At 45.2% G+C, this 26,055-nt stretch overlaps 1 protein-coding gene across 1 annotated transcript; it reads left to right on the top strand.

Moving 5' to 3' along the window:
- The first annotated feature begins 13,853 nt into the window (after positions 1–13,853).
- Positions 13,854–25,864, top strand: LOC101525859 (cytochrome P450 2U1). The gene is made up of 5 exons (XM_004594270.2): positions 13,854–14,448; positions 21,422–22,057; positions 22,828–22,989; positions 24,400–24,567; positions 25,640–25,864. Exons 1-5 carry the CDS (start codon positions 13,950–13,952, stop codon positions 25,816–25,818), a joined length of 1,644 nt encoding a protein of 547 aa, XP_004594327.1. The 5' UTR covers positions 13,854–13,949; the 3' UTR covers positions 25,819–25,864.
- Positions 25,865–26,055: the final 191 nt, after the last annotated feature.

Below are 26,055 nucleotides of genomic sequence, written 5' to 3'. Positions count from 1 at the left end.
CATCAGGGTTAAACAGTGCACAGTTTTTAAGGCAAAGGTCACAGTTTTTATTCTCTTATCAGTCGGCTAGTGTAAGAGGCAAACTAGACCTTGGGCGGGTTCGTTGTCAAATGCTACTGATTTTTCTTAAAGTTGCAGTTACCATTTTAAAGGAGAGAGAAGTCAACTTCTAGTACAAAATGGCCTGGAGTGCAAAAACTTTCCCAGTTGTTTGAGCTCATACACTTGTTACGATTAAGCAAACTCATTGTACATGAATCTTTTTTTTAAAGATTTATTTATTTTTATTGGAAAAGCAGATTTACAAAAAGAAGGAGAGACAGAGAAAGATCTATTTGCTGATTCACTCCCCAAGTGGCTGCAACGGGCCAGAGCTGAGCTGATCCGAAGCAAGGAGCCCAGAGCTTCTTCCAGGTCTCCCACATGGGTACAGGGACACAAGACCCTGGGTTGTCTTCTATTGCTTTTCCCAGGCCACAAGCAGGGAGCTGGATGGGAAGCAGGGTGGCCAGGATCAGAATCAGCACACATATGGGATCCCAGTGCGTGCAAGGTGAGGACTTTAGCCACTAGGCTACGATATCGGGCCCTATTCATGAATCAATGGCATGTGTTCAAACTTGTGTTTCCAAATGCTTCATTTATGCCAGCCTTCTGTACATGCTGTACACAAATCATGCTTATGATATTTATGAATAGTTTTGTGTCTCTACAGAAGAGGGAATAAGGAATTGCTTGCATAGAGGGGGCTAATTTTTTTTCTAATGAGAAAAAAATGATTCCTTCCATAAAGTAGTCTTGGCTCATTTTGGCACCACTGGCCTTAATCTTGAACATTGTACTGAGTGTCAGGTAGCTGTAATTACTCTGTCACCAGGAGTCATATTTCCGTTAGACATCTGGTGCAGCCAGTGTGGCTCACTGTTTCACCTGGAGGTCATGAGCAAGACTAAGGACAGCAGGGCCAGAATGAACTACAGATAGCACTCCATCTAGGTCTCTGGCACAAGTGACAGTGACCCACATATTTAGCTATCTCCTGCTGCTGTCCCACGCATGTGAGCAGGAAGCTGGACTGGAGGTAGAACAGCAGCCAAAGTGAACCAGAGAAAACCCAAGCCAGAGGGTGGTTTTCCTTCCTGCCCCCCAGGGCCTCCAGGGCCTCCAGGGCCTCCAGGGCCTCACTGAGCATCAGGCCAATGTCTCTGTCCTGCCTCCCAGAGCTTTCTCTGTGTTCCTCTTTCACCACTTTGCCCCTGTCCCTCCCACTGCAGCCCTGCCACCTGCTGGTTCCTGGGAAACACATCCTGGCACACATCAGCCTCTGGCCATCTACACCTGCTGTCTCCTCTGGAAGGCTCTTTCCCAGGTGTCAGCAGGCCTCATCAGTGGGTCAGGTGTCACTCCGGAGGCCTTCCTGTGCACACAGATACCAACTGCTAGGATGCCTGTCACAAGCTCACTTCCTCCACTGGGCTAACCACCTGCCAAAACACGCCTTTGTTCTCCAGTCTGTTCTCACCAACAGGGAGCTGCTTGGAGGCCCAGCACTGTGTTTTGCTCATCTGGAGAATCCCTCTGTGCTGAGAACAGTTCATGACAATGAGGACTCAGTATTAGCCTCACTGCTGGATGAGACCATTCTGTGAAATGCAGAACTGTGGTTTTAAAGGATGGGAGCTGGTGGGCCATGGGCCATGGCTATATTCTCACAGTACACTGGTCAGAAGAGAAAGGCATGTGAACACATAGCAAAGCTTGATGCCACTTCTATGGAAACAGAACTCTAGTAAGCACATAGGAACTTAAGGGGTGTGTGTGTGTGTGTGTGTGTGTGTGTATACATTTCATATATTTTTACAAAAGCAGATCAAGAGTAATATTCCTAATTGAAAAAAAAAAAACTACGAGTATACTCAGATTTCAGTTAGCCTGACCATAATTGTAATGGATGCTTATCATCAATTACCAAACAGTCCTGGATAGCAGCTAAGAGACTGAACATGTCCACCAACCCTGGAAAATGGCTCTGTCCCTCCCCAGACAGTTCACCTCCTGGTCTGATTTCATAACCTCATTTAGATGCAGTCAGGCAGTGTGTATCCTTTTGTCTCTGGCCCTTTCACTCAGCCTAAGGTTTTTAAGATCCATACCACGGAGTGTCTCATCACCTACTCCTTTTCTATTGTGAAATAGTGGTCTGTTGCTCAAATAGGCCACTGCTTCCCACTCCCAGTCCTACTGATGTGTTGAAGGATACCTACGCTGTTTCCACATTGACCTTCAACAACAACAAACTGTGGGCCAGCGCAGGCTCTGTCACGTTGTCCAGTATAAAGAAGCTTTGAGAGTTGGGTTTTGATACTTCTAGGATGCTGTCTACCAGTGACACTTGGATTGTCAGGAATCTTCCTCCCCTTAACACTAATCCAAGGAAATGCTCGTACCTCAGACACTGGAGGGGAGTGCAGGCAGTAATGTGGAAGATGGGTTCGTTTACAGGCATAAAAGAGAAAAGAATAGCCTGACCAGCTTCAGTCTTACGTTGGAAAGAATTAATAAAGTGGGAAGGGTCAAGGAAAGAAGCGAGATGGAGGAAGAGAAAAATGAAAAAAGGAAACAGTTAATCCTGAACCACTGATTTCAAAATATTATCAGGGGCCCCATGATAACTGTTATAATTACAGCTTGATAGCCATTACACTTAATCTTTTCACTTAGCATCCTTTGGTTTGATGCAGGTCCATCTTTTGTCCCGATTTTAGATAAGGCACAAGGATAGTACTAAGAAGAACATAAATATCTACAGAAGACATGCACAGGGATATTTAAAACAGGAAGGTGTTAATTGTTAAATGGTCAGTGGAGCTGTGCAACTCAATAGCCCAAATGGCACGTTGGCTTTCTCTTTCCATTAGTCTTGGCAAACCCTTAATGCATAAAGTCTCTGTTTGTGTTCATTGACTCTGGTCAGGGAATTCCTAACCAGCTGCTTTATTGTAATTTTATAAATAGAGTAACTGAACACCATGCTTGATTAACAAAGGAATAGGGATTAGGTATTTTGGATATACTGTTACCAACAAGTTTGGCCCACATCCATGTAGACCAAGGATTTCCACGGAGAAGTGAGTGTTTTCCAATGGGCTCTAATGCACCCAAACAACTAGTTTAAAATCCTTTTTTGGTTTTCCAAAGATTCTTTTTTCCCCAGAAAGCAGTTACACAAACAGAAGGGGAGACAGAAACAGAACGGGAGAATGAGACTTTCCATGCCTGGGACACCCCCCAAATGGACCCAACAGCCAGGTCTGGGCCAGGCTGAAACCAACAGCCTGGAGCTCCATCCACGTCTCCCATGTGCCTGACTGAAGCCCCAGTATTTGGACCAACATCTGCAGCTTTCACAGGCACCTGAGCAGAGAGTAGGATGGGAAGTACAGCAGCCAGGATTCAAGCTGCCACTTAAAATGATGGCAGCACTGCAGGCGACTTGACCCTCTACATCGAAACTCCAGGGCCCAAGGTTTAAAATTCTCTAGCCAGATTTATAAATTAAAAGAAGAAGAAGAGTAATAGTTAAACATAGAAGACATAAGGTGTGAGTGGTTTTTGTGCTCTACAGCGGGAGGAACTCTAAGCTTAAAGTAATGTAGACAACATGAAAAAATTCAGAATAGATGAATTTGAAATGTAGCATCCTTGTCGAACTGCCTGCTTTTAGAAAATGTTAGAATTGATCCCAAAAAGATCAAGAGAGAGCTCCAAAGGACATGTGCTTCACAGATCAGCATTCTACTCAACGAGTAGAAAGCCACAGACTGGAAGGAAGTAGTTGCTGATCACATGAAGTTCCTTTCAAATGCTCAAGGGAACAAGGATTTAGAAGGTAATTTCAGGGGCAGGACTAGTGGTTAAGACACTGGTTAAGATTCACACATTCTGTGTTGAAGTGAGAGACATCTGATACTAATGATAGGATCTAGAGAAATGGCACCCTTTGTCACTGCAGATCGGAATGCAAATGTCGCGGCTGCTGTGGTAAACTCTGAAAGTCCCCCCCATAGGGAAGCACAGGATTAGTGGGTAATCCCACAGTTCCACTCCTAGATTTGTACCCAAATGACTGAAATCAGGAACCTAAACTGATACTTGCACAATGGCATTTAGAGCAGTGTTTTTCACAATATCAAAAAGTGGAAACAACACACGTGTTCAAGGGCAGAGGAAAAGGGAAACAATATGGTGTGGGTAGACACATACTGCAGTGTTAGTCATGCACCTGCTCCAGTAATTTGCTCAAAAGAACAAACATGGTCCCCTCATATCAAGAACCTAAACAAGGCAAATTCACAGATGGAAATTAGAGATCATCTGGACTGGGGGCAAGGGGTAGTTATTGTTTTAATGGATACTGAGCTATTGTTTGGAATGATGAAAAGGTTCTGGAAACAGTGCTGAGAGCATACAACATTATGAAATTATTTCGTACCACTGAATTGTACATTTGAAAATGGCTTATATGATAAATTTTATGTATATTTTACCACAACTTTTACATCCTCCTTTATGTGTATTTTGCCCTAATAAGCACTCCAGTACAATTGTGTTTTTTTATTTTATCTAAAGTGAACACATTTCACATAATTCATATCCACAGATTTAAGAGCATAAGGATACCTTCCAAACTACTGCCCATTCTCCTCTTCCTCCATCTTCCTGCCTTATTTTGTCTTTTAATTTTTATGACATACTTTCAATTCATCTTGTAATCACAAGCTTGCCTTCTGTTATCCACTAGATGTGTAATAGAAAGACACTTGAAATAAACAAGATATTTATGAGCAAATGAATGGACTAATAAATTACTTAAATCATTGTCATTATCAATGGATTTTGGCTTGGTCCTTCCTCCTTTCTCTGTATTTTTTAAAGATTTATTCATTTGAAAGGCAGAAATAGATACACAAAAAGAGAGAAGTCTTTCATCATTGGTCCACTCCCCAAATGACAACAGCCAGGGTTAGGCCAGGCCAAAACCAGGAGACTGGCACTCACTCTAGGTCTCTGACACAAGTGACAGTGACCCACATATTTAGCTATCTCCTGCTGCTGTCCCACGCATATGAGCAGGAAGCTGGACTGGAGGCAGAGCAGCAGCCAAAGTGAACCAGAGAAAACCCAAGCCAGAGGGTGGTTTTCCTTCCCGCCCCCCAGGGCCTCCAGGGCCTCCAGGACCTCCAGGGCCTCCAGGGCCTCACTGAGCATCAGGCCAATGTCTCTGTCCTGCCTCCCAGAGCTTTCTCTGAGTTCCTCTTTCACCACTTTGCCCCTGTCCCTCCCACTGCAGCCCTGCCACCTGCTGGTTCCTGGGAAACACATCCTGGCACACATCAGCCTCTGGCCATCTACACCTGCTGTCTCCTCTGGAAGGCTCTTTCCCAGGTGTCAGCAGGCCTCATCAGTGGGTCAGGTGTCACTCCGGAGGCCTTCCTGTGCACACAGATACCAACTGCTAGGATGCCTGTCACAAGCTCACTTCCTCCACTGGGCTAACCACCTGCCAAAACACGCCTTTGTTCTCCAGTCTGTTCTCACCAACAGGGAGCTGCTTGGAGGCCCAGCACTGTGTTTTGTTCATCTGGAGAATCCCTCTGTGCTGAGAACAGTTTGTGTTCTTTGAGAGTCAATATTTGCCTCACTGATAGATTCTTCAAATGCCAGACAGTTGTTGGACCATGGCAAGATTTCAAACTACCCTGGTCAAGAGAAAAAGCAAGCTAGTGAACCCATAGCATAGCATGACGCCATTTCTGGGGAAGGAGGGCTCTAGGTAAGCTAGTAGGAACTTTGAGAAGGTATATCACACAATTAACAAATTTGGACTCTGCGAAAAATGGGGCCAACTTTATGCACAGGGGTGTGTGTGTATGTGTGTGTGTGTGTGTATTGGTTTTATGTACCAATAACCTTTGAACTATACCACGTCTTCTTGCTGGTATTTACATTAGTGAAATAAACACAAATATGTATCATAGTATTGTTCATAATGACAGAAAACTGACAACAGTGTCAAGATTGGTGTTGATTACATTTTTAAATATTCCTAAACAATGCACCAGATTTTATAGTAAATCTATGGCTCAACAAATAGCAGCTTGCAGTGTAGTTTGGATACTGCCCTTTTTACAAATAATGTATTACTCTTACATGTGTATTATTTGGGGTGTCACCAACCCAGTCATTTACATTTTTTCGCTTTCACAGCAAACCCATACGGCCTATGAAACCTACAGTGTACTGCCTGTTACATTCCTGCAAAAGCCAGCTGTTTCCTGGCATATATATAGAATGTATTATATGTGGGAAAGTATGTTAACAAGTATGTGGCTTGTAATTGGAACTACAACAATTACAAACAGAGGATTGCCCTAAAATTGCTTGCATCCCACACTGGAGAACCTGGGCTTGAGGTGCACCTCTGCCTCGGATCCAGTTACTGCACATTCTGAATGGTAGCAGATAATGAATGGCTCAGGTACTCGGGCCATTCTGCAACTGATGTGGGAGACCCGGATGGAGTTTCTGGCTGCTAGTTTCAACCTCATTCAGTTCTGGCTGTTGTGAGTCTTTTGGGAGTAAAATAGTGTTTGGAAGATATTTTTATCTGTTACTTTCTCTATTTCTTTTGCTTTTCAAATAAATCAGTAAATAATATTGGCTCAGCTGGCTAATCCTCTGGAATTCCATATGGATACCTGTTCATGTCCTGGCTGCTCCACTTCTCATCCAGCTCCCTGCTTGTGGCCTGGGAAAGCAGCAGAGCTTGGCCCAAAGCCTTGGGACCCTGCACCTGAGTGACCCAGAAGAAGCTCCTGGCTTCAGATCAGCTCAGCTCTGACCACTGCAGCCATCTGAGGAGTAAACCAGAAGACAGAAGAACTTTTGGTCTCTCCTTCTTTCTGTAAATCTCCCTTCTCAGTAAAAATAAATAAATGTAAAATAAAACATTTTGAGGATCCTTCAAAATATTTATGAAAAATTGAATCAAAAGATACATTTCTTTGGAGAGAAAATATTTTGAAATCCCATGGCTTTGCAGGGTCTTCAAAGAATCCTTGACAATGTGAATCATGACAAAATTGTGCATGAATTGCAACATTTTTTTGTACAAAAAGTTTTTAATTTTTTACGCACCTTTTGAAGTACCTCCATATACATAAGATTAAAAGTGAATATAGGGGCTCAGCAGCATGGCCTGGTGGCTAAGGTCCTCGCCTTGATCCCATATGGCCGCTGGTTCTAATCCCAGCAGCTCCACTTCCTCTCTATCTCTCCTCCTCTCAGTATATCTGACTTTGTAATAAAAATAAAATAAATCTTTAAAAAAAAGTGAATATATATATGCACACACACCTATACATGAATATTATACATGAATATTATAAATAATGTTCTCCAGATATTAACAAGAAATATTTTTTCTCCTTTACAAATGTCTAAATTTTTTTTTTTTTTTAAAGATTTTATTGTAATTGGAAAGCCGGATATACAGAGAGGAGGAGAGACAGAGAGGAAGATCTTCCATCCGATGTTTCACTCCCCAAGTGGCCGCAACTGGCCGGTACGCGCCGATCCGATGCCGGGAACCAGGAACCTCTTCCAGGTCTCCCACGCGGGTGCAGGGTCCCAAAGCTTTGGGCCGTCCTCGACTGCTTTCCCAGGCTACAAGCAGGGAGCTGGATGGGAAGTGGAACTGCCGGGATTAGAACCGGCGCCCATACGGGATCCCGGGGCGCGTTCAAGGCGAGGACTTTAGCCGCTAGGCCATGCCGCTGGGCCCACAAATGTCTAAATTTTTAACCCTCTGCAAAAGCTATGCATTGCAATTTAAAAAAATCAGAATAGAATATCAAACTGCCAAACACACCCATGTTTGCCCCAGAACTGGATTCTTACAGAGACTTAGATCGAGCATGTGTCCACCTCAGGGACTAGCACCAGGAAGTAACAACCCTGGCTTTCCCTCTTTGAAACTCAAAGTTAGGCTTTATTGTGTAAAACGATCTTATTTTCTCAGATTTTGTGCTTTGCATTTTAAATATTCTTGAATTTTACAAAGTCTATTGACTCCATGTGTAAAGTTCTAGAAATCCACTTGCGCAGACTGTTAGCAAGTGAGGAATCTGAGAATCCTGGTGTTATAAAGCCCAAACTATCACAACAAGAAGAAAACTTAGAGGCAGGCAAGTCAACAACTTTCCCCCGGAAGACACAGTTACTCCTGGACAGGGCTTCCATGTCAGTTCCTGCGATAGATGCTGTATAGTAAATGGAAGCCAACGAGCAACAGGGCAAGGGATTTCAGCCACACTTAGCCTCCATAAAAGTACCAATGTTAGACTCTAACAGTAGTGGTCAAGCTAACTGAAATCAGAAGATCCTCAGTGTTTTAATGAGGAATGTTACTCTGGAACTGCTTTTGTAAAAACTTGTATGATAGGCAAAACACAAACACACACAGGCAGAGAGAGAGAATTCTGCTGTTTCACATCCATGGCAGCTGGGGTTGGACCAGAGGCTGGAGCTCTGGAACTCAGGTTTCCTCCATGGAGTGCAGGAAGCTAATTAATTAAACTGAATATAAATACAGGCACTTAGTATGTACCTTTTTGTCCCTACATCTTTCCACACAGTGTATTTTTTTTAATCCATCCATAATAGGCCAGCAATGTGACGATTAAGTTAAGCCTGTGCCTTCAGCACCAGCATCCCATATGGGCATCAGTTCAAATCCCAGTTGAACTATTCCACTTCTGACCCAGTTTGCTGCTAATGCACCTGGGAAGGTAGCAGAAGGTTTCCCAAGACCTTGGGCCCCTGCATCCACATGGGAGACCTGGAGGAAGCTCCTGGCTTACAACTGGCCCAGCTCTGGACATTGCAGCCACTTAGGGAGTAAACCAGCAAATGGGAGATTTCTCTATCTCTCCTTCTCTTGCTGTAGTTCCATCTTCCAGACAGACTTTTTTTTAAAAAGTTTATATTGTGGAGTGCATCGTACCATATTCCTCTTTTATTGTGGAATGATGGCTTATGGATTATATTGGCCCCTCTACCCAGGGTCTTCCTTAGCAGGAAGCTGGAATGAGGACCGAAAGAACTTGTTGTTGTTCCTCTTTCATTTACAAGGGAAACTACTAATCACTGCTATTATTGTGACAATATGCTATGTAACTGAACAGTCAGCACCCATTCTACAATAGACATAGCTTCTAGATCCAATCTTCTTCACCATGTCTTTTTCTCCCATGATAACTCATTTTTAAATTTTTTGTTTTATATAGTTATGATTTCTTTGTAACTCAGTTTTGACAAATGAATACACCCAGGTATTCCAGTGCTCTGATCAAGATACAGAATACTTGTGATCTACTATTACTGGCCCTAACAATGAACTACAGATATTTTATGTACTTGCTTCCATGAGGTCTGGAAAACCTGCAGAAACTCAGCCAAACCCTATGTTAGCTCCCATCACAACTCTGATCAGTCTGCAAGAGCTCCAAAGTGAAAACTTAGGATGTTGTATGAGAAGCTGTTTCGTGTTTACATCTTATCCTGCCTGCAACTTGAAAAATAAACAGTGGAAACAAATGTAGTTTTGGAAGAAGTATTCAATTTCTTCATCATTTTCTTTCTCCCTAGGAATTCATGTATAATTGGCCTCTGCAGCCATATGTTTACCAAACTGAGGTTAGAAAGTATACTCAGGCCCTTGATGGGTAAATCTGTACTTAATTGAACATGTAACAGACTTCGGTCATGTCACTACTCACTAAACAGTCCTGGATAGCAGCTAAGAGACTGAACATGTCCACCAACCCTGGAAAATGGCTCTGTCCCTCCCCAGACAGTTCACCTCCTGGTCTGATTTCATAACCTCATTTAGATGCAGTCAGGCAGTGTGTATCCTTTTGTCTCTGGCCCTTTCACTCAGCCTAAGGTTTTTAAGATCCGTACCACGGAGTGTCTCATCACCTACTCCTTTTCTATTGTGAAATAGTGGTCTGTTGCTCAAATAGGCCACTGCTTCCCACTCCCAGTCCTACTGATGTGTTGAAGGATACCTACACTGTTTCCACATTGACCTTCAACAACAACAACAAACTGTGGGCCAGCGCAGGCTCTGTCACGTTGTCCAGTATACAGAAGCTTTGAGAGTTGGGTTTTGATACTTTCAGGATGCTGTCTACCAGTGACACTCGTTTTGTCAGGAATCTTCCTCCCCTTAACACTAATCCAAGGAAATGCTCGTACCTCAGACACTGGAGGGGAGTGCAGGCAGTAATGTGGAAGATGGGCTCGTTTACAGGCATAAAAGAGAAAAGAATAGCCTGACCAGCTTCAGTCTTACGTTGGAAAGAATTAATAAAGTGGGAAGGGTCAAGGAAAGAAGCGAGATGGAGGAAGAGAAAAATGAAAAAAGGAAGCAGTTAATCCTGAACCACTGATTTCAAAATATTATCAGGGGCCCCATGATAACTGTTATAATTACAGCTTGATAGCCATTACGCTTAATCTTTTCACTTAGCATCCTTTGGTTTGATGCAGGTCCATCTTTTGTCCCGATTTTAGATAAGGCACAAGGATAGTACTAAGGAGAACATAAATATCTACAGAAGACATGCACAGGGATATTTAAAACAGGAAGGTGTTAATTGTTAAATGGTCAGTGGAGCTGTGCAACTCAATAGCCCAAATGGCACGTTGGCTTTCTCTTTCCATTAGTCTTGGCAAACCCTTAATGCATAAAGTCTCTGTTTGTGTTCATTGACTCTGGAGAGTGCGTGCATTTACCTGTCAGGGAATTCCTAACCAGCTGCTTGATTGTAATTTTATAAATAGAGTAACTGAACACCATGCTTGATAACAAAGGAATAGGGATTAGGTATTTTGGATACACTGTTACCAACAAGTTTGGCCCACATCCATGTAGACCAAGGATTTCCACGGAGAAGTGAGTCTCTTTCAGCGGGAGCTCAAGGAAAATGCTCCTAATGCTCTCATTGTCTTTCTTGCTGTCTTCTTACTGCCCAGGTGTTCTCCACCACCACCACCTTCCCACCCACTGCAATGTCTTCCTGCTCGGCTCCTGGTAATTAGTTGTTTCTCTGTTTAACACACAAAGGGTGAAGCAGAAGGTGTTGCTTTGTCTGGAAAGAATGCCCTGAACATAAACTTCGGGACACTCATCCCTAAAAAGCCCTGGATGAGCGATGGCTTCATTTGAACAGGTTGCCCACAGTTTTACCAGAACAGTCAGTTCCCATGTTGCTGTGCTCAGGCTGCCCTGATGAGGTATTACAGACTGTGTGCCTTTGGCAGTGGGAATTCCTTCCTCACCTTGGAGGAATCCAGGACGGCAGGGCTGGCATCCAGGAGCCCTCTCTCCCAGGATTGCCCTCACGTGGCTGCTGCCAGCTATCTGTCCTCTGTGCCTGTGTCCTGACACCGGGTCACCTCCTTATGCTCTCACCTTATAAATCAAACCATTCTTCACCATGTCTTTTTATCCCAAGGAAATTCATTTTCTTTTATGCAGTTATAATTTCTTTTTAACTCATTCTTGGCAAACAAATACACTCATGTAACCAGTACTCTGACCCAGATAGAGAATATTTTAAATCTAGTATTATTGACAGTAATAATGAAGTATAGATATTTTATGCAACTGCATTCATGACTTCTAGGAAACCTGGCAAACTCAGCCAAACCCTACTTTTGCTTTATCACAACACTGATCAGTCTGCAAGAGGCTTGGAGAGAATAACATGTTGATTATCGTTATCTACAAATAAGTAGTTTAAAATCCTTTTTTGGTTTTCCAAAGATTCTTTTTTCCCCAGAAAGCAGTTACACAAACAGAAGGGGAGACAGAAACAGAACGGGAGAATGAGACTTTCCATGCCTGGGACACCCCCCAAATGGACCCAACAGCCAGGTCTGGGCCAGGCTGAAACCAACAGCCTGGAGCTCCATCCACGTCTCCCATGTGCCTGACTGAAGCCCCAGTATTTGGACCAACATCTGCGGCTTTCCCAGGCACCTGAGCAGAGAGTAGGATGGGAAGTACAGCAGCCAGGATTCAAGCTGCCACTTAAAATGATGGCAGCACTGCAGGCGACTTGACCCTCTACATCAAAACTCCAGGGCCCAAGGTTTAAAATTCTCTAGTTAGATTTATAAATTAAAAGAAGGAAGGAAGCAAGGAAACAAGGAACCTGCATTTTCCTATTAACATATTGGTTAATCAATACCATGTCAATTAATGCCATAATGTTGTAAATGGTTGGAAATATTATGTTGGGGCTTTTAATTGATTGGGATGATACTCTGCTGGCTCTACCTTCAGACCAGAGATGGTCTCACCAAGAAACCATTGAACTTACCAGGACAATAAGATGCTGGACTCTATGCTTGGTAAATACCTCCAATGAAAGAATGTCAACTGAATTTGAACTATGGAAATGCAACAAGGTGGAGCAATCCACCGTGGGGGGGGGGGGGAGGGATGGGGGTAATCCCAGTGCATAAAAAATGTATCACATAATGCAATGTAATTAATTTTTTTAAAAATGAAATGCAATTAAAAAAAAGAAAAGTAACAGTTAAACATAGATGACAATAAGATATGAGGGGTTTTTGTCATCTGTTCAGGGAGGAGCTCTAAGCTTAAAATAATGTGGAAAACGTGAAGAAAATTGAGAACAGATGAATTTGAAATGTAGCATCCTTGTAGAACTACCTGCTTTTAGAAAAACCTGGAATTGATCCCAGAAGGATAAAAATAGCTCACTGCCCATTGGTGACATCTTTGTAATTACAGCAGGATGTTCCAAATTGTCCATTAGGGGCAGGTGTTGCTAGCAGCGGCTCAGAGGACACCTGCATCTCCTATGGCAATGTGTGGGCTCCAGTCCTGCTTCAGGGTTCTGGCAAACGCACGCATTCCAAAACAGTAAGTGATCCCTTCAGGGTTTGAGTCCCTGCCACTGCTCCACCAGGGAAGACCCAGTTTAGTGCTGGTTCTGGCTTCAGCCTTGCCCAGCTCTGGCTATTCTGGTCTTCTGGCATGGGAGATTCATTCTCTCTCTCTCTCTCTCTCTCTCTCTCTCTCTCTCTGTGCGCACGCACACATGCACATACGCACACATATCTTCCAAATAAGTAATATTGTTATTCAGTAATTGATTTTTACACTCAAACCTAATACGTAAAGAAACCTCAAGGGTTTGGCCTAGAGAAGATATTGCGGGAAGCACCCTGAAGCCATGATCAGAGATTATTAAAGGACTGGGCTTTAAAAGCATTATACAACTCAAATGTAATACTTCAACTCAGCATTTCGGGGTTAATCTAACTGCAGGAACAATATTGTCATCGGCCCGCATATGCTTTTCTGTTTTATATCACTCGCTACTTACACTCCCCGAGCAAGATCTAGCCTTTCTGTTCCGGAATCCAGCTCTGGGAGAGCTCGCTTCAGACTCCCCACTAACCGGCAGCGAGTGACACCAGGAAATCCGGCGAGCGATCAGAGAGCTGGGTTGTGTCGCTAGCACCCTCGCTTCTGGCCTCGCCAGAGAAGCTGAGCCAAGGGGACCAGGACGACCAACCTCAGACCTGACGCCTTCTCTCCGGTAGCTTTCCCGGGGTAGCGAAGACCACCCGGGGATTCTAGGACCAAGCTGGCTGGAGGGGGAGGGGAGAGTGCTCGGGGCTGCCAATCGTGGCCGCCGGGGCGCCCCGCCCCTGTCCCCGCCCCTGTCCCCGCCCCGACCTTCCAGCGTCTAGCCCGGCCGCCCCGGTCACGGACTGCAACGGCAGGCTGCCCTAGGTCAGCGGCAGTGCAGGAGGCTGCGGCCACGGTCGCCGAGACACTGACCATGGCCTCGTCAGGGCCGCCGCAGCCCCCGGCCGCGGGCGCGCCCTGGCCGGCGCGCCTCTTGCGCGCGTCTCCCGGGCTGCTGGGGCTGGACGCGGGCAGCGGCGCGCTGCTGCTGCTGCTGTGCGGCCTCGCCTCACTGCTTGCCTGGAGCTGGCTACGCTGGCAGCACCAGATGCGGGGCATCCCCCCGGGGCCCAAACCCTGGCCCCTTTTGGGCAACGTCGGTCACGTACTGCTGCCACGCTTCCTCCGGCGACAGAGCTCGAAGCGTCCCCCGACAAGGGCCGGGGAAATGAATGCCAAGGGCCTGCGTCCACAGGTGATGCTGACTAAGCTAGCACGCGTGTACGGCAACATCTACAGCTTCTTCATCGGTCACTACCTGGTGGTGGTGCTCAACGACTTTCATAGCGTGCGTGAGGCGCTGGTGCAGCAGGCCGAGGTTTTCAGCGACCGTCCGCGGGTGCCACTCATCTCCATCATGACCAAAGAGAAGGGTGAGTGAGCCTGGTCCTGGATGGGATGCTCAAGGCAGAGGCGTGAGGGTGCAGGTACGCAGGGCTTGCAGTTGCTAGGGTACCCAGTTGACCTCACACTTGAACCCTGCCCCCACGTCCCCTTCCCGGTGCCTCTAGAAAGTCATCCCAGTTATGAGCTTTGATGGATGCTTGAGTCCTCAAGATCCTAAGTGGGAACACCACCCACTCATCCCAGAAATTGAGGGCGGATAACTGGGGTGAAGCCTTGTTCCATCCCAGGCGAGACTGCTCTTCCACCTGTGAACGCAGAAAGAAACTGATAGTTGTTGAAGCAAGAGATGAATACCCATTTCACCAGGTGGATTTTAAATGCATGAGTTTAAGAAGTCTAGGAAGAGTACTTGGGGTAGCAGGGGAGTGCTGTTAGAAACTGTTCTGGCAGCTAGGCGGATGCTGCCTGTGGACAGCCACCTGCAGAGGATGCGAGTTTGGGAAACACTCTATCAGGTGCATGGAGATCCACCCTTTTCAGGCTCCCACGCTCTTGTTTATCATAATCTTCCCCATTGCTCATTGGCTGGCAGAAGTCCCCAAACTGAGTCACTCCTGCCCACCAGTCAAGTGTCTGTCTGACTGGCTCAGAGCTGCCTCTGCCTGCCTTGCCTTCATTGGGCTTATCCAAGCAGCCTTGAGCCTGGGGTGGGCCTGCCCAGGGGTGGACGCCAAGATGGACAGTGTGGACCTAGTGCAGGGTGAGAGTCCAACAGGTGTAGTAAGGAAATGGGCTGCTGTTTTCTGTTGCATGGCCACAGGAGATACAGGCTTTTTATTATCTGGGGAAACCAGTGACGCCAGGACTTTGATAATTGTTAATGATGGCCGTTAATGAAGGTCATTAAATACCTCACTGCCATTTAATAACACTTCATCCTGTTAACACCTTCTCACGTGCTGGCTGCTTCTGCCTGGAGTTCCCTTCTCATTTCCTGGCCACCTGGAGAAATCCTACCTGTTTTTTGTACTTTATTTCTTTCAGTTGTTTGAAATTGATGCATCATCTCAACCCTGGTGAAGTGTGAAGTCTGTTGGCATGGGGGACACTGACACTGCTATGTAAACATCCATCTATGAATTTCCTTTTGGTCTTCCAAAACTGAAACTCCATACCCATTTAAAAATTAACTTTATTGTACCCCTCCCCTGAACCCCTGGCAATGGCTCTTCTTTCTGTCTCTATGAATTTCTTTCCTCTAGCTACCTGGATCTACCCGAGATCATGTAGTGCTGGCTGTAGTGTGGCTGATGAACTTCATTCACCACAGTGCCTTTAAGTCTCCTCCGTGCTATCCTTCCTTTGGATGGCTACATGTGTTGTATATGTGGCTCACATTGTTTTAATCCTTCATCTACTCTTCCCCACCGGAGTGCTTCCACCTTTTGACTGTGTTGAATAATGCTGTGTGAACATGGGGACATGTGCCTAAGCGTGGACTTGGTTGATCCTATGACAATTCCTGTTAGTTTTTTGAGGGCCATCACATCTTTTTCCATGGCATCTCCGCCCTTGTACATTCTCACCAACAGTGTGTCCTCACAGCACTTCTGTTTCCGCAGAGGTGTTTTTAAGATCATGCTCCTTTTGGAAAATGTGTCTTCCAACATGTCTCTCTGCCCATCAGATAGACAGGCATGGCCCTTATTCTGGCACTACCACCGTTCCATGTTTAGGACCCATCTGTCGGGCCCGGCGTGGTAACCTAGTGGCTAAAGTCCTTGCCTTGCACCCCCCAGGATCCCGTATGGGCACCAGTTCTAATCCAGGTAGCCACACTTCCCATCCAGCTGCATGTTGCCTAGGAAAGCAGTCGAGGATGGTCCGGGGCCTTGGGTCCCTGCACCCATGTGGGAGACCCAGAAGAATCTCCTGGCTCCAGGTTCCTGGCTTCAGATTGGCTAAGCACTGGCCATGGTGGCTCCTTGGGGAATGAATCAGCAGACATAACATCTTCCTCTGTGTCTTTCCTCCTCTCTATATATCTGACTTTCCAGTAAATAAATAAATCTTGAGAGAGAGAGAGAGAGACCCTCTTTCTAGTCAGCTGGCCTGCTGCAGACCTGTGTTCCACATCTGTATACTCTTGCCATCTCATTGTTCACTTCTCATCTGATACTTCAGAATCCTTGGTTCCTGCTGGGCAGCTGGCTCCAGTCTTTGCCCCAGCAGCAGACAGGAGGATGCCAGAGAGACTCACTAATCAACTTTGTCACTCTAGCTGAAGTCAGTTGCTTCCGACTCCATACTTGGACCCACTGTGCCATGAAGGATCTGCCTCTAGGGACCTTCCTGACTTTATCCCTTCCACTCTTTCACTTGCACATTTTTTTAAAGATTTATTTTGTTTCCACTTGAAAGTCAGGGTTACAATGAATGAGAGACAGACAGACACAAAGATCTTGTATCTGCTAGTTCACTTCTCAAATGGCTGCAATGACCAGAGCCAAGCCCATCTGAAGCCTGGAACCAGGAGCATCGTCCTGGTCTCTTATGTGAGTGCAGGGACCCAAGGATTTGTGGTATCCTCTGCTGCTTTCCCAGTCCATAATCAGGATGAGAAGTGGAGCAACCGGGACCTACATGGAATGCCAGCACCACAGGCAGAGGATTAACCTTCTACCCCACAGTGCTAGACTCTCACTTGCACATTTCAACCTGGCCTTCCTGCTGTAGATGCATTAAGCTGATTGCTGTCAAGCCCGTTTCTGCCTCAGGCCACTACAATCATCATCCTTGGGCCTGGGTTGCTTTTCAGTGATTGTCTGCCAGCAGTGTCACCTTTCCGTCTTATTTCAGCCATTGCCCAATGCCACCCTGTTTTATCTCACTCATTTGTCACCCACAAAACACTTGGAAAATATTTCATTTATTCCCACCCAACACTGGAAAATGAGCTTTGTGAGGGCAGAGGTTTGTGTTTTAAAGATTTAAGTAGAGACAGAAAGATCTTCCATCTACTGGGTCACTATTCCCCAAGTGGCCACAATGGCCAGGACCAGGCCAAAGCCAGAAGCCTGGAGCTCCATCCGGGTCTCACACCTGGTAGCAAGGGCCCAGGTATTTGGGTCATCTGCTGCTGCCTTCCCAGGTACATCAACAGGGAATTAGGTCAGAACTGGAGCAGCTGGTATTTGACCTGTCACCTGCATGGGATGCCAGCACCACAAGCAGTGGCCCAACTTGCCACATCACCATGCAGGCCCCAGAGGGCAGAGATTCTGTTCATCTTGTCACACATTGTCGGCTCACAGTTTGGCACAAAGTAGGTAAACAAAAAATGAAGGTGTACATACAAGCACCTATATTGCTCTTAGATTATATCTGTATTTTGTATTGTGCATCTGTCCTGTCAATTTCTTAAAGCAAGAATTGGATTTTTTTTTTTTTTAATCAGAGAAAAAGAAAGAAAAGTCACAAGCTTGCGTATTCTGATTAAGTTCCTTCAAATGCCTGTAAGAGCTCCTGCTAGGGAAGAGTAGCCAGGAATTCAATCCAGATCTCCCGAGCAGAGGGTGATGACATAATCACTTTAGTTATCACCAGTGTCTCTGAGGGTTTCCAGATTCCGGACCCAGACAAGGTCTCTAAGATGCAATGCAGGTGTTACAACTAGTGCCTTAACCACCATGCTCAACATGTGCTTCTAGATTTTCTTCTTTGACAACTTCATAGCATGATTTCCAACTTTCTTTAAGATTTCTTTATTTGAAAGGCAGAGTTGCAGAGGGAAAAGGCAGAGAGAGAGAGATAGAGCAAGAGAGAGAGAGAGAGAGAGAGAAATCTTTCATCTGTCAATTTTCTCCCTAGGTAACAAAAACATCTGGGGCTGAAACAGGCCATAGTGAGGAACCAGGAACTTCTTCCATGAATCACATGTCATTGCAACAGAGCAAGGACTTAGGCAATCCTCTGTTGCTTTCCCAGGCACATTAGCAGGGGGCTGGATCAGAAGTGTAGCAACAAGAACTGGAACTGGTGCCCATATGGAATGCTGGCACTGAAGGAGGTGACTTCATGTGCTATGCCACATCACCAGCCCCAATACTCAAATCTTAGTAAAAGTTTTCAGAAGGCTGCTTAGCAGTTACTGTTAATTGAAAATGTTTTGGTTGAAAATTGCTAGGACATTTTTAAACATTTGTTGGATTCTTGTTTGCTATTAGACATGTTTTTATTTGGAAAAAGGTGGGAGTCTAGGGTAACTTGGTTCTTTAGCATTGCCCAAAGAAGCAGAAATTTTAAGGCAGTGCTTCTCTGGTGAATATGTGTTTTGAAGTTTACTTAAAAGGTAAGGGCCATCACATCTCCTGTAGTTACTTCCTTCTGATTAGAGACGTAGGGCTCACATATGTTAGGTTCAGAACTCTATTTCATCATCGTTACTCTGAGATGATGTTGGCCTCTATGCACATGAGGCAGCAATGTGGTTGGTCCAATTACACAACATGTGCTCCAAGGCCAGACCTCACACCCACAGATTCTGGTCCCTGGGGTCGGAACTACTGATGTGTCCAAGACTAACAAAAGATGAAAGAAAACCATCTGGAATCCACCAACACTAAAATACATCAGTGGGCTTTCCCCAGTAGCCGGTGCTGTGGCCCACCACCCTCGGTGTGCCCTGCAACAGAACTGGCCAAACACAAAGGCAGGAAGAACTTCAGTTTCCTTATGGGAAATAAAATAGCTTATGGGACTTTACTCAATGGAGAGTTTTGGTTTCAGGAATGGTTAAGATGTTCCCATTCTTTCTCTGTCTTGAAAGTCACACACAACATATCAGACCAGAGCAACTTTAAAAAAAGCAAAAAAGAGTTATTTACTTCAGGTGAAAGGCAGAGTTACAGAGAGAGGAGATACACAGAGAGAAATAGGTAGAAGGAGTTTTTCTATTAGCTGGTTCACTCAACAAATGGCCACAACTGCTGGAACTGAGCCCATCTAAAGCCAGGAGCCAGGAACTTCTTTTGGATCTCATATGGGTACAGGGTCCCAAGACCTTGGGCCATCCTCCACTGCTTTCCTAGGCCATTATTAGGGAGCTGGATGGGAAGTGGATCAGCTAGGACTAGAACCAATATCTATATGGGATACCATGGCTGCAAGTAAAGGATTGGAATGATACACCATTGTGCCAGCCCCATCTGAGCAATTTTTAATGATAGCATATACACCATTCATTATGAAATGAAGACAACAGCTACAATCCTGCACTACATCAGAGAACAATAGGTTGGTGCAGGCTTGGCACATGGCATAAAAGAAAGAAGGGAGACCATGCCTACGAGTCTATAGGGGGTGGATTCCTGTGGATGAGAGAGCACAGTATGAGATTCAGTCCACCTGGGTACCCTGCAGGATCCTTAAGGCTCAGAAATGACAGGTGCCATCTGTCACAGGAAGCAGGAGCAAGCTGCTGAAATGCATGTGAAGTATAGGTAAACCAGTTGCTATCACCACACCCAGAGACCCTGGAAGGCCTTGGTTTGCTGTGACTTCTTGGATACAGTGGAGGAAGAGGGACAGAGAACTAGGGACTGGCACCATGCCAGACACAAGGCTCCTTCTAAAGATTCCATGCTAGATGAAAGACCCAGGCCACTCTCCAAAAGACAGGGACATTGTACTCAGCCATCTGATTCACCACTACTGGCGTCTGCCTTTTTAGTGTAAAGCAGGGATGGACTGTATTACCAACAAAGCAGAAAAGCTTGTTAAATGTCTAGATTCCAGTAAAACCTTACTGATAGGCCCTGAGATATGAATTACGTATGTGTTTTTTTTTCATATCACAAAATATTATTTTTAAATGTTTGTTTATTTAGTGGAAAGGCAAAATTACAAAGAAAAAAGAGAGATTTTTTATCCTCTGGCTCACTCCCCAAATGGCCATAACAGACAAAATTCAGCCAGACTGAAGCCTGAAAATCCATCTGGGTTTCTCACATGAATGGCAGGGGCCTGAGCACTTGGGCCATCTTCCACTGCTTTCCCAAGTACATTAGCAGGGAGCTGGATTGGAAGCAGAACAGTTGGGACTCCAGCTGGTGCTCATATGGGATTCTGGTGTCACCAGTGGCAGCTTAACGTGCTGCAACAGAACCCTAGCTCCAATATAATAAAATATTATTTTCATTTTTTTCCCATCAATCATATGTTAATACAGAAAGCTACTCTTTAGTATGGCCACACAAAGAGGCATCAGAAGTAGGGACTTGACATGGCAATTAAGACACCACTTGGGAAGCCTGGATCACATTTGGAATGCCTAGCTTTGAATCTTGGCCCCATTCCCAATGCATGCAAAGTGAGGATTCAGCCAGCGAGCCATTGTGGTGGGTGAGTCCCTTAGTTCCGTATTCCTTCTTGGCATTTTCATATCTGCAGTGGTTGCTCTCCACTGCTTTCCCAGGCCACAGGCAGGAAGCTGGATGGGAAGCGGAGTATCCAGGACACGAGCTGGTACCCACACGGGATCCTGGCGTGTGTGAGGTGAGAATTTAGCCACTGGGCCATTACTGCAGGCCCAGAAGCTGGGATTTTAAAATTGAGCTCAAGTGTAGTATATCCTTCTTCACTCAGGTCAGTTACTGTCCACACAGGAAGCTTAGCAAACAGGTATTTAAAATATGGGCTCATCTGGCCTGACAGATTCTCAAAACCTAGATTCACTCTTCTGAAATTTAAGATTTCAAACGACTTACTAACTTTAGGAACTGAAATTGTTTTTCATTTCACCTGGAATTATCTATAATAACAAACTTTCTAGGCGATTTTCCTGATTTGAAGTGGTTATGACTTTTGTCATTATTAAACACTGTTTTTCTAGTCATGCCCTTTGCATGATGCATAAGTGACTATGTGTCATGGTAGACCCTATGTAGTGTTATCACACACTGGTTTCTCTCATCTTTCTTTCTTGGCATCCTTTTCCAGGAGTGGTGTTTGCACATTATGGTCCCATCTGGAAACAACAGAGGAAGTTCTCTCACTCAACTCTTCGACATTTTGGCTTAGGAAAGCTTAGCTTGGAGCCCAAGATTATCGAGGAGTTTGAATATGTGAAGGAAGAGATACAGAAGCATGGAGAATTGCCCTTCAACCCTTTCTTCATCATCAGCAGCGCTGTCTCCAACGTCATTTGCTCCTTGTGCTTCGGCCAACGCTTTGACTATACCAACAGTGAGTTTAAGAAAATGCTTGATTTTATGTCACGAGGGTTGGAAATCTGCCTGCACAGGCAGCTTCTCTTGGTCAACATCTGCTCCTGGCTTTATTACCTTCCCTTTGGGCCGTTCAAAGAGTTAAGACAAATCGTAAATGATATGACCAGTTTCCTTAAGAAAATCATCAAAGATCATCAAGAGTCTTTGGACAGAGAGAACCCTCAAGACTTCATCGACATGTACCTTCTCCACGCGGAAGAGGAGAGGAAAGCTGACAGCAACAGCAGCTTTAATGAAGACTACCTGTTTTATATCATTGGGGATCTCTTCATTGCCGGAACCGATACGACAACAAACTCTCTGCTTTGGTGCCTGCTGCATCTGTCGCTAAACCCTGACGTACAAGGTAATTCTTGGAGCTGGCTTTTGTTTGAGGTTAAATCCAGGTTACTTAAATGAAGGTTCACAACCTCGGAGCCCTCGTGACTCCCGGAACTAAGCCATGTCCTTAGGCTGGACAACAAAATCCCTGCATTCTAGCGGGGGGGGAAGGTGATAACCTTGAAACCCCAATTTGCTGGTCAGCAACATGATTGCCTTGCCTCTGCAGCAGTCTATATAGGTCTGTTTATGAACGTTAGTGGTAGAATTGAGGGGAGGACGGCACACTGGTTTCCACTGCTGCTGTAATACATTTCCACAGAGATGGATGCTTGGTGCTTGGTGCTACGCTGCCACTTTGGCAACTGCATTCCAGAGTGGAGTGCCTGAGATGGAATCCTACCTGCACCTCTGATCCAGCTTCTTGCTATACTAGTGTAACTTGGAGGAAGCATTAGCAGGAAACTGGAGAAAGGAGCCATGATGGGGACACAGGCTAAGTCAGACCTGATATCTTCACTGTTAGCCTATGTGCCTGCTTCCCAGTGCAGACTGTCTTACAGTTCCATGCATTACAAGTCTCACACCTGTCTCTCTGGGACTCAGAGTCAAGACAATGACCATGTGTTCCTCTCTGGAGGATTTCTTCCCTTTGCTTGGAATACTGACCCATCACTGAGACCCCATCCGTCTGTCCTGCCAACTCCTCAGTTGTATGAATTGATACAGTGTGCCTAAGAGGGCTGCTTAACTCTCTTGCGGACTATTCCAGTTTGTTCTTTCATTGTTGTACAGAAAAAGTTTATGAAGAAATCAAAAGGGTCATTGGTCCTGATCGAGCACCTTCTCTCACGGACAAGGCCCAGATGCCCTACACAGAAGCCACCATCATGGAGGTGCAGAGGCTGACAGCGGTGGTGCCATTCTCCATCCCCCACATGACCTCCGAGAAGACGGGTGAGTCTAGAGCCTTCCTCCCTGGCATTCCCTTGAGGGAGGCCCAGTGCCCAAAGCCCTGGGGAGGCGAGGGGAAGGGTGTGGTCACAGTTTGAGCACTGTGTCACTTGCATGTGGTTAGTTGGATTGGCTTTCCAACACAGCTTGGTTTTAGTAAGCCTTTGATAACTTTCAGAGGTGACATGCGTACCTGTGACAAGACTGTTAGTGTCCCAGTGTAAATCAGCTGTGTTGGCAGAAAAAACTCCAGAGTTAGACAAATGGCTTTGCTCTCCTCTTCACAGAAGTCACAAGAGTTTACCTAAATGTCACAGTGAGGATTGCAGTTGGAAATTCTACTTCAGTTTTTTTTTTTAATTCTGTAAGCTAAGCAGAGATATTAAAGAATTACAAGTAGCCCATCTGATTCCAGTATCACCTAGAGTGGAACCTGTCCATTTGGTGCTGTCCACTAATATGGAATTTACCTTCTCTTGAGACCGTCCATAAGGTCATGGGCTTAAATCTACATGTAAGGAAGTTGCTTTGACTTGACACTTCATTACTGGATCACTTTTTGTTATAGATAACAATAATGCAAAAAGACAATGTGTCCAGGATCTTTTGAGCACTGTCTAAAGCGTATATTGACTTGTCAACTGGTAACAACCAAGGTTGACGACATTCCTACACTTCCCTTTATATTAGTTTGCTTCTTTGATATGTTATTGTGAACATGATAAACAATTGGGTTAAACACATGTTAGGAATTTGTAATTCATAGAGAATGTTTATTTGGAATAGCCTGCTATTTCTTTTTTTTTTTTAAGGATTTATTCATTTTATTACAACCAGATATACACAGAGGAGGAGAGACAGAGAGGAAGATCTTCCGTCAGATGATTCACTCCCCAAGTGAGCCGCAACGGGCCGGTGTGCACCGATCCAAAGCTGGGAACCAGAAACCTCTTCCGGGTCTCCCACACGGGTGCAGTGTCCCAATACATTGGGCCGTCCTCGACTGCTTTCCCAGGCCACAAGCAGGGAGCTGGATGGGAAATGGAGCTGCCGGGATTAGAACCGGCACCCATATGGGATCCTGGGGCTTTCAAGGTGAGGACTTTAGCCGCTAGGCCACACCGCCTACCCTAGCCTGCTATTTCTATTTCAGTGCTTTCATTGTAGTGCTTTTAGGGTTTGACTTCCTTCATCAACCCAAGAATCATCAGAGCAGCTCCAGGTTGGGTCCTGGGATGGGATGGGATGAGAAGAAGGGTGCCACTTGATATGTTCTTTGACTTTAAAGTTGAGCCTCACTCAACTTAAGATAGTAGGTCTAGAATGAGATGTTCCTGTCAGCAGTGTTTAAGGAGAGCTATGGGTAAAAGCATGTTGAGTGACGCTGTGTTTCTCTGTTTGCTTGGTTGTCAGTGCTCCGCGGGTACAACATTCCGAAAGGCACAGTGATTATCCCCAACCTGTGGTCTGTACACAGAGATCCAGCCATTTGGGAAAAGCCAGATGATTTCTATCCTGATCGGTTTCTGGATGACCAAGGACAACTTGTTAAAAAGGAGACCTTTATTCCTTTTGGGATAGGTTGGTTACACTTTTATTTATTTATTTTTTTATGGCATAACCTTTTTTTAAAAAAGTAGAATGTAAAGAATCTTTTGTTATTTCATGTTGTTGACTTTAAAATGTTTCTTTCTTGGCAAATTATTGGAAGAGAGAAGTCATTTAGGCACGGCATCTCCACTATGCTCATTTCAGATTGAAAAGAAGAAAATGAAAGCAGTAGGCTTTTAAATACTTAAATATGACTTAGAACATCTGCTCTCGGAACTGTCCACATGCTGGTTTGGGTTCCGGGGGACTAAGTGTTGAGGAGCACCTTCTGGCCTCTGCTGAGATGGCGGCTAGCAGGGTTTGAGGGTTCTCTAAGCCCCCACTTTTAGACTCTTAGATTAGGGCACATGGAATCCTTTCAATGGAAAAAGAAGGCTTTGAATATTCAGATTTGGCTTTTCCCCTTTAGTCTTCTAGCCAAGAGTAAGGGAAAGTGCTCAAAAGGCTTAGAAGTGACTGCCACTTTAGCTCTGCGTTTAGTTCCTATGATGAGTTATATTCTTTTTTTAAGATTTATTAATTTTCATTGGACAGTCAGATAGACACAGAGGAGGAGAACAGAGAGAAAGATCTTCCATCCACTGATTCATTCTCCAAGTGGTTACAACAGTCAGAGCTGAGCTGATCCAAACCCAGGAGCCTGGAGCCTCTCCCGGGTCTTCCATGCGGGTCCAGGGTCCCAAGGCTTTGGGCCATCCTCGACTGCTTTCTCAGGCCACAAGCAGGGAGCTGGATGGGAAGCCTGGCTGCTGGGACATGAACTGGTGCCCATATGGGATGCCAGGGCATGCAAGGTGAGGAGTTGAGGACTTTAGCCACTAGGCTACTATGCTTTGCCCAGTAAGTTAGACCCTTATGTGTAGGAGTTACAATGTGGGTAAAATTCTAATCAGTATATCCTGTGGAAGTCTGTGAGAAATACATGGCAATTTTATTTTAAAACTATCTGCATTCAAAACAGTTTAGATATTTCAGATAAATTGTTCTGTTGAGATATGAAAAGGAATGGGATCATAGATGTTTTCTTCTGATCTCATTTTAGGGAAGCGTGTGTGTATGGGAGAGCAACTGGCCAAGATGGAATTATTCCTCATGTTTGTGAGCCTGATGCAGACTTTTAAATTCGCTCTACCGAAGGACTCTCAAAAACCCCTCCTGACTGGAAGGTTTGGTCTAACTTTAGCCCCGCATCCGTTTAATATCATCGTTTCAAAGAGATGAAGAGTGTCTCCAGGAGGAGCTGGTAAACAGATATGTATATTTGTAACCTACTGCATCTGACATTGGATCCAGCACCTGCATGGATCCTGGTTGGACTCAGATTAGAGAGAGATGGGAAAGAGGGTGGTGCTGGGGGAGCTCCTGTCTTGGAGGATCCCTCAGCAGGCTACTTCAGCCAGGTTGGTTGTGCAGAATACCAACTTGGGAAGCCAAAGACTGGGACCTTTAGCCCCTGCA

Source organism: Ochotona princeps, chromosome 7 (genome assembly GCF_030435755.1).
Source record: "Ochotona princeps isolate mOchPri1 chromosome 7, mOchPri1.hap1, whole genome shotgun sequence".
Lineage (NCBI taxonomy): Eukaryota > Metazoa > Chordata > Mammalia > Lagomorpha > Ochotonidae > Ochotona > Ochotona princeps.
Note: the sequence above shows the minus strand (reverse complement) of the source record. Positions and strands in the feature narration are given on the sequence as shown.

Excerpts from the sequence above, each read along its gene's own strand:
- LOC101525859 (XM_004594270.2), top strand. The coding sequence starts at position 13,950 with ATGGCCTCGTCAGGGCCGCCGCAGCCCCCGGCCGCGGGCGCGCCCTGG. Across the intron at positions 22,058-22,827 it reads GCTAAACCCTGACGTACAAG|AAAAAGTTTATGAAGAAATC; the intron begins GTAATTCTTGGA and ends ATTGTTGTACAG. Across the intron at positions 22,990-24,399 it reads CATGACCTCCGAGAAGACGG|TGCTCCGCGGGTACAACATT; the intron begins GTGAGTCTAGAG and ends CTTGGTTGTCAG.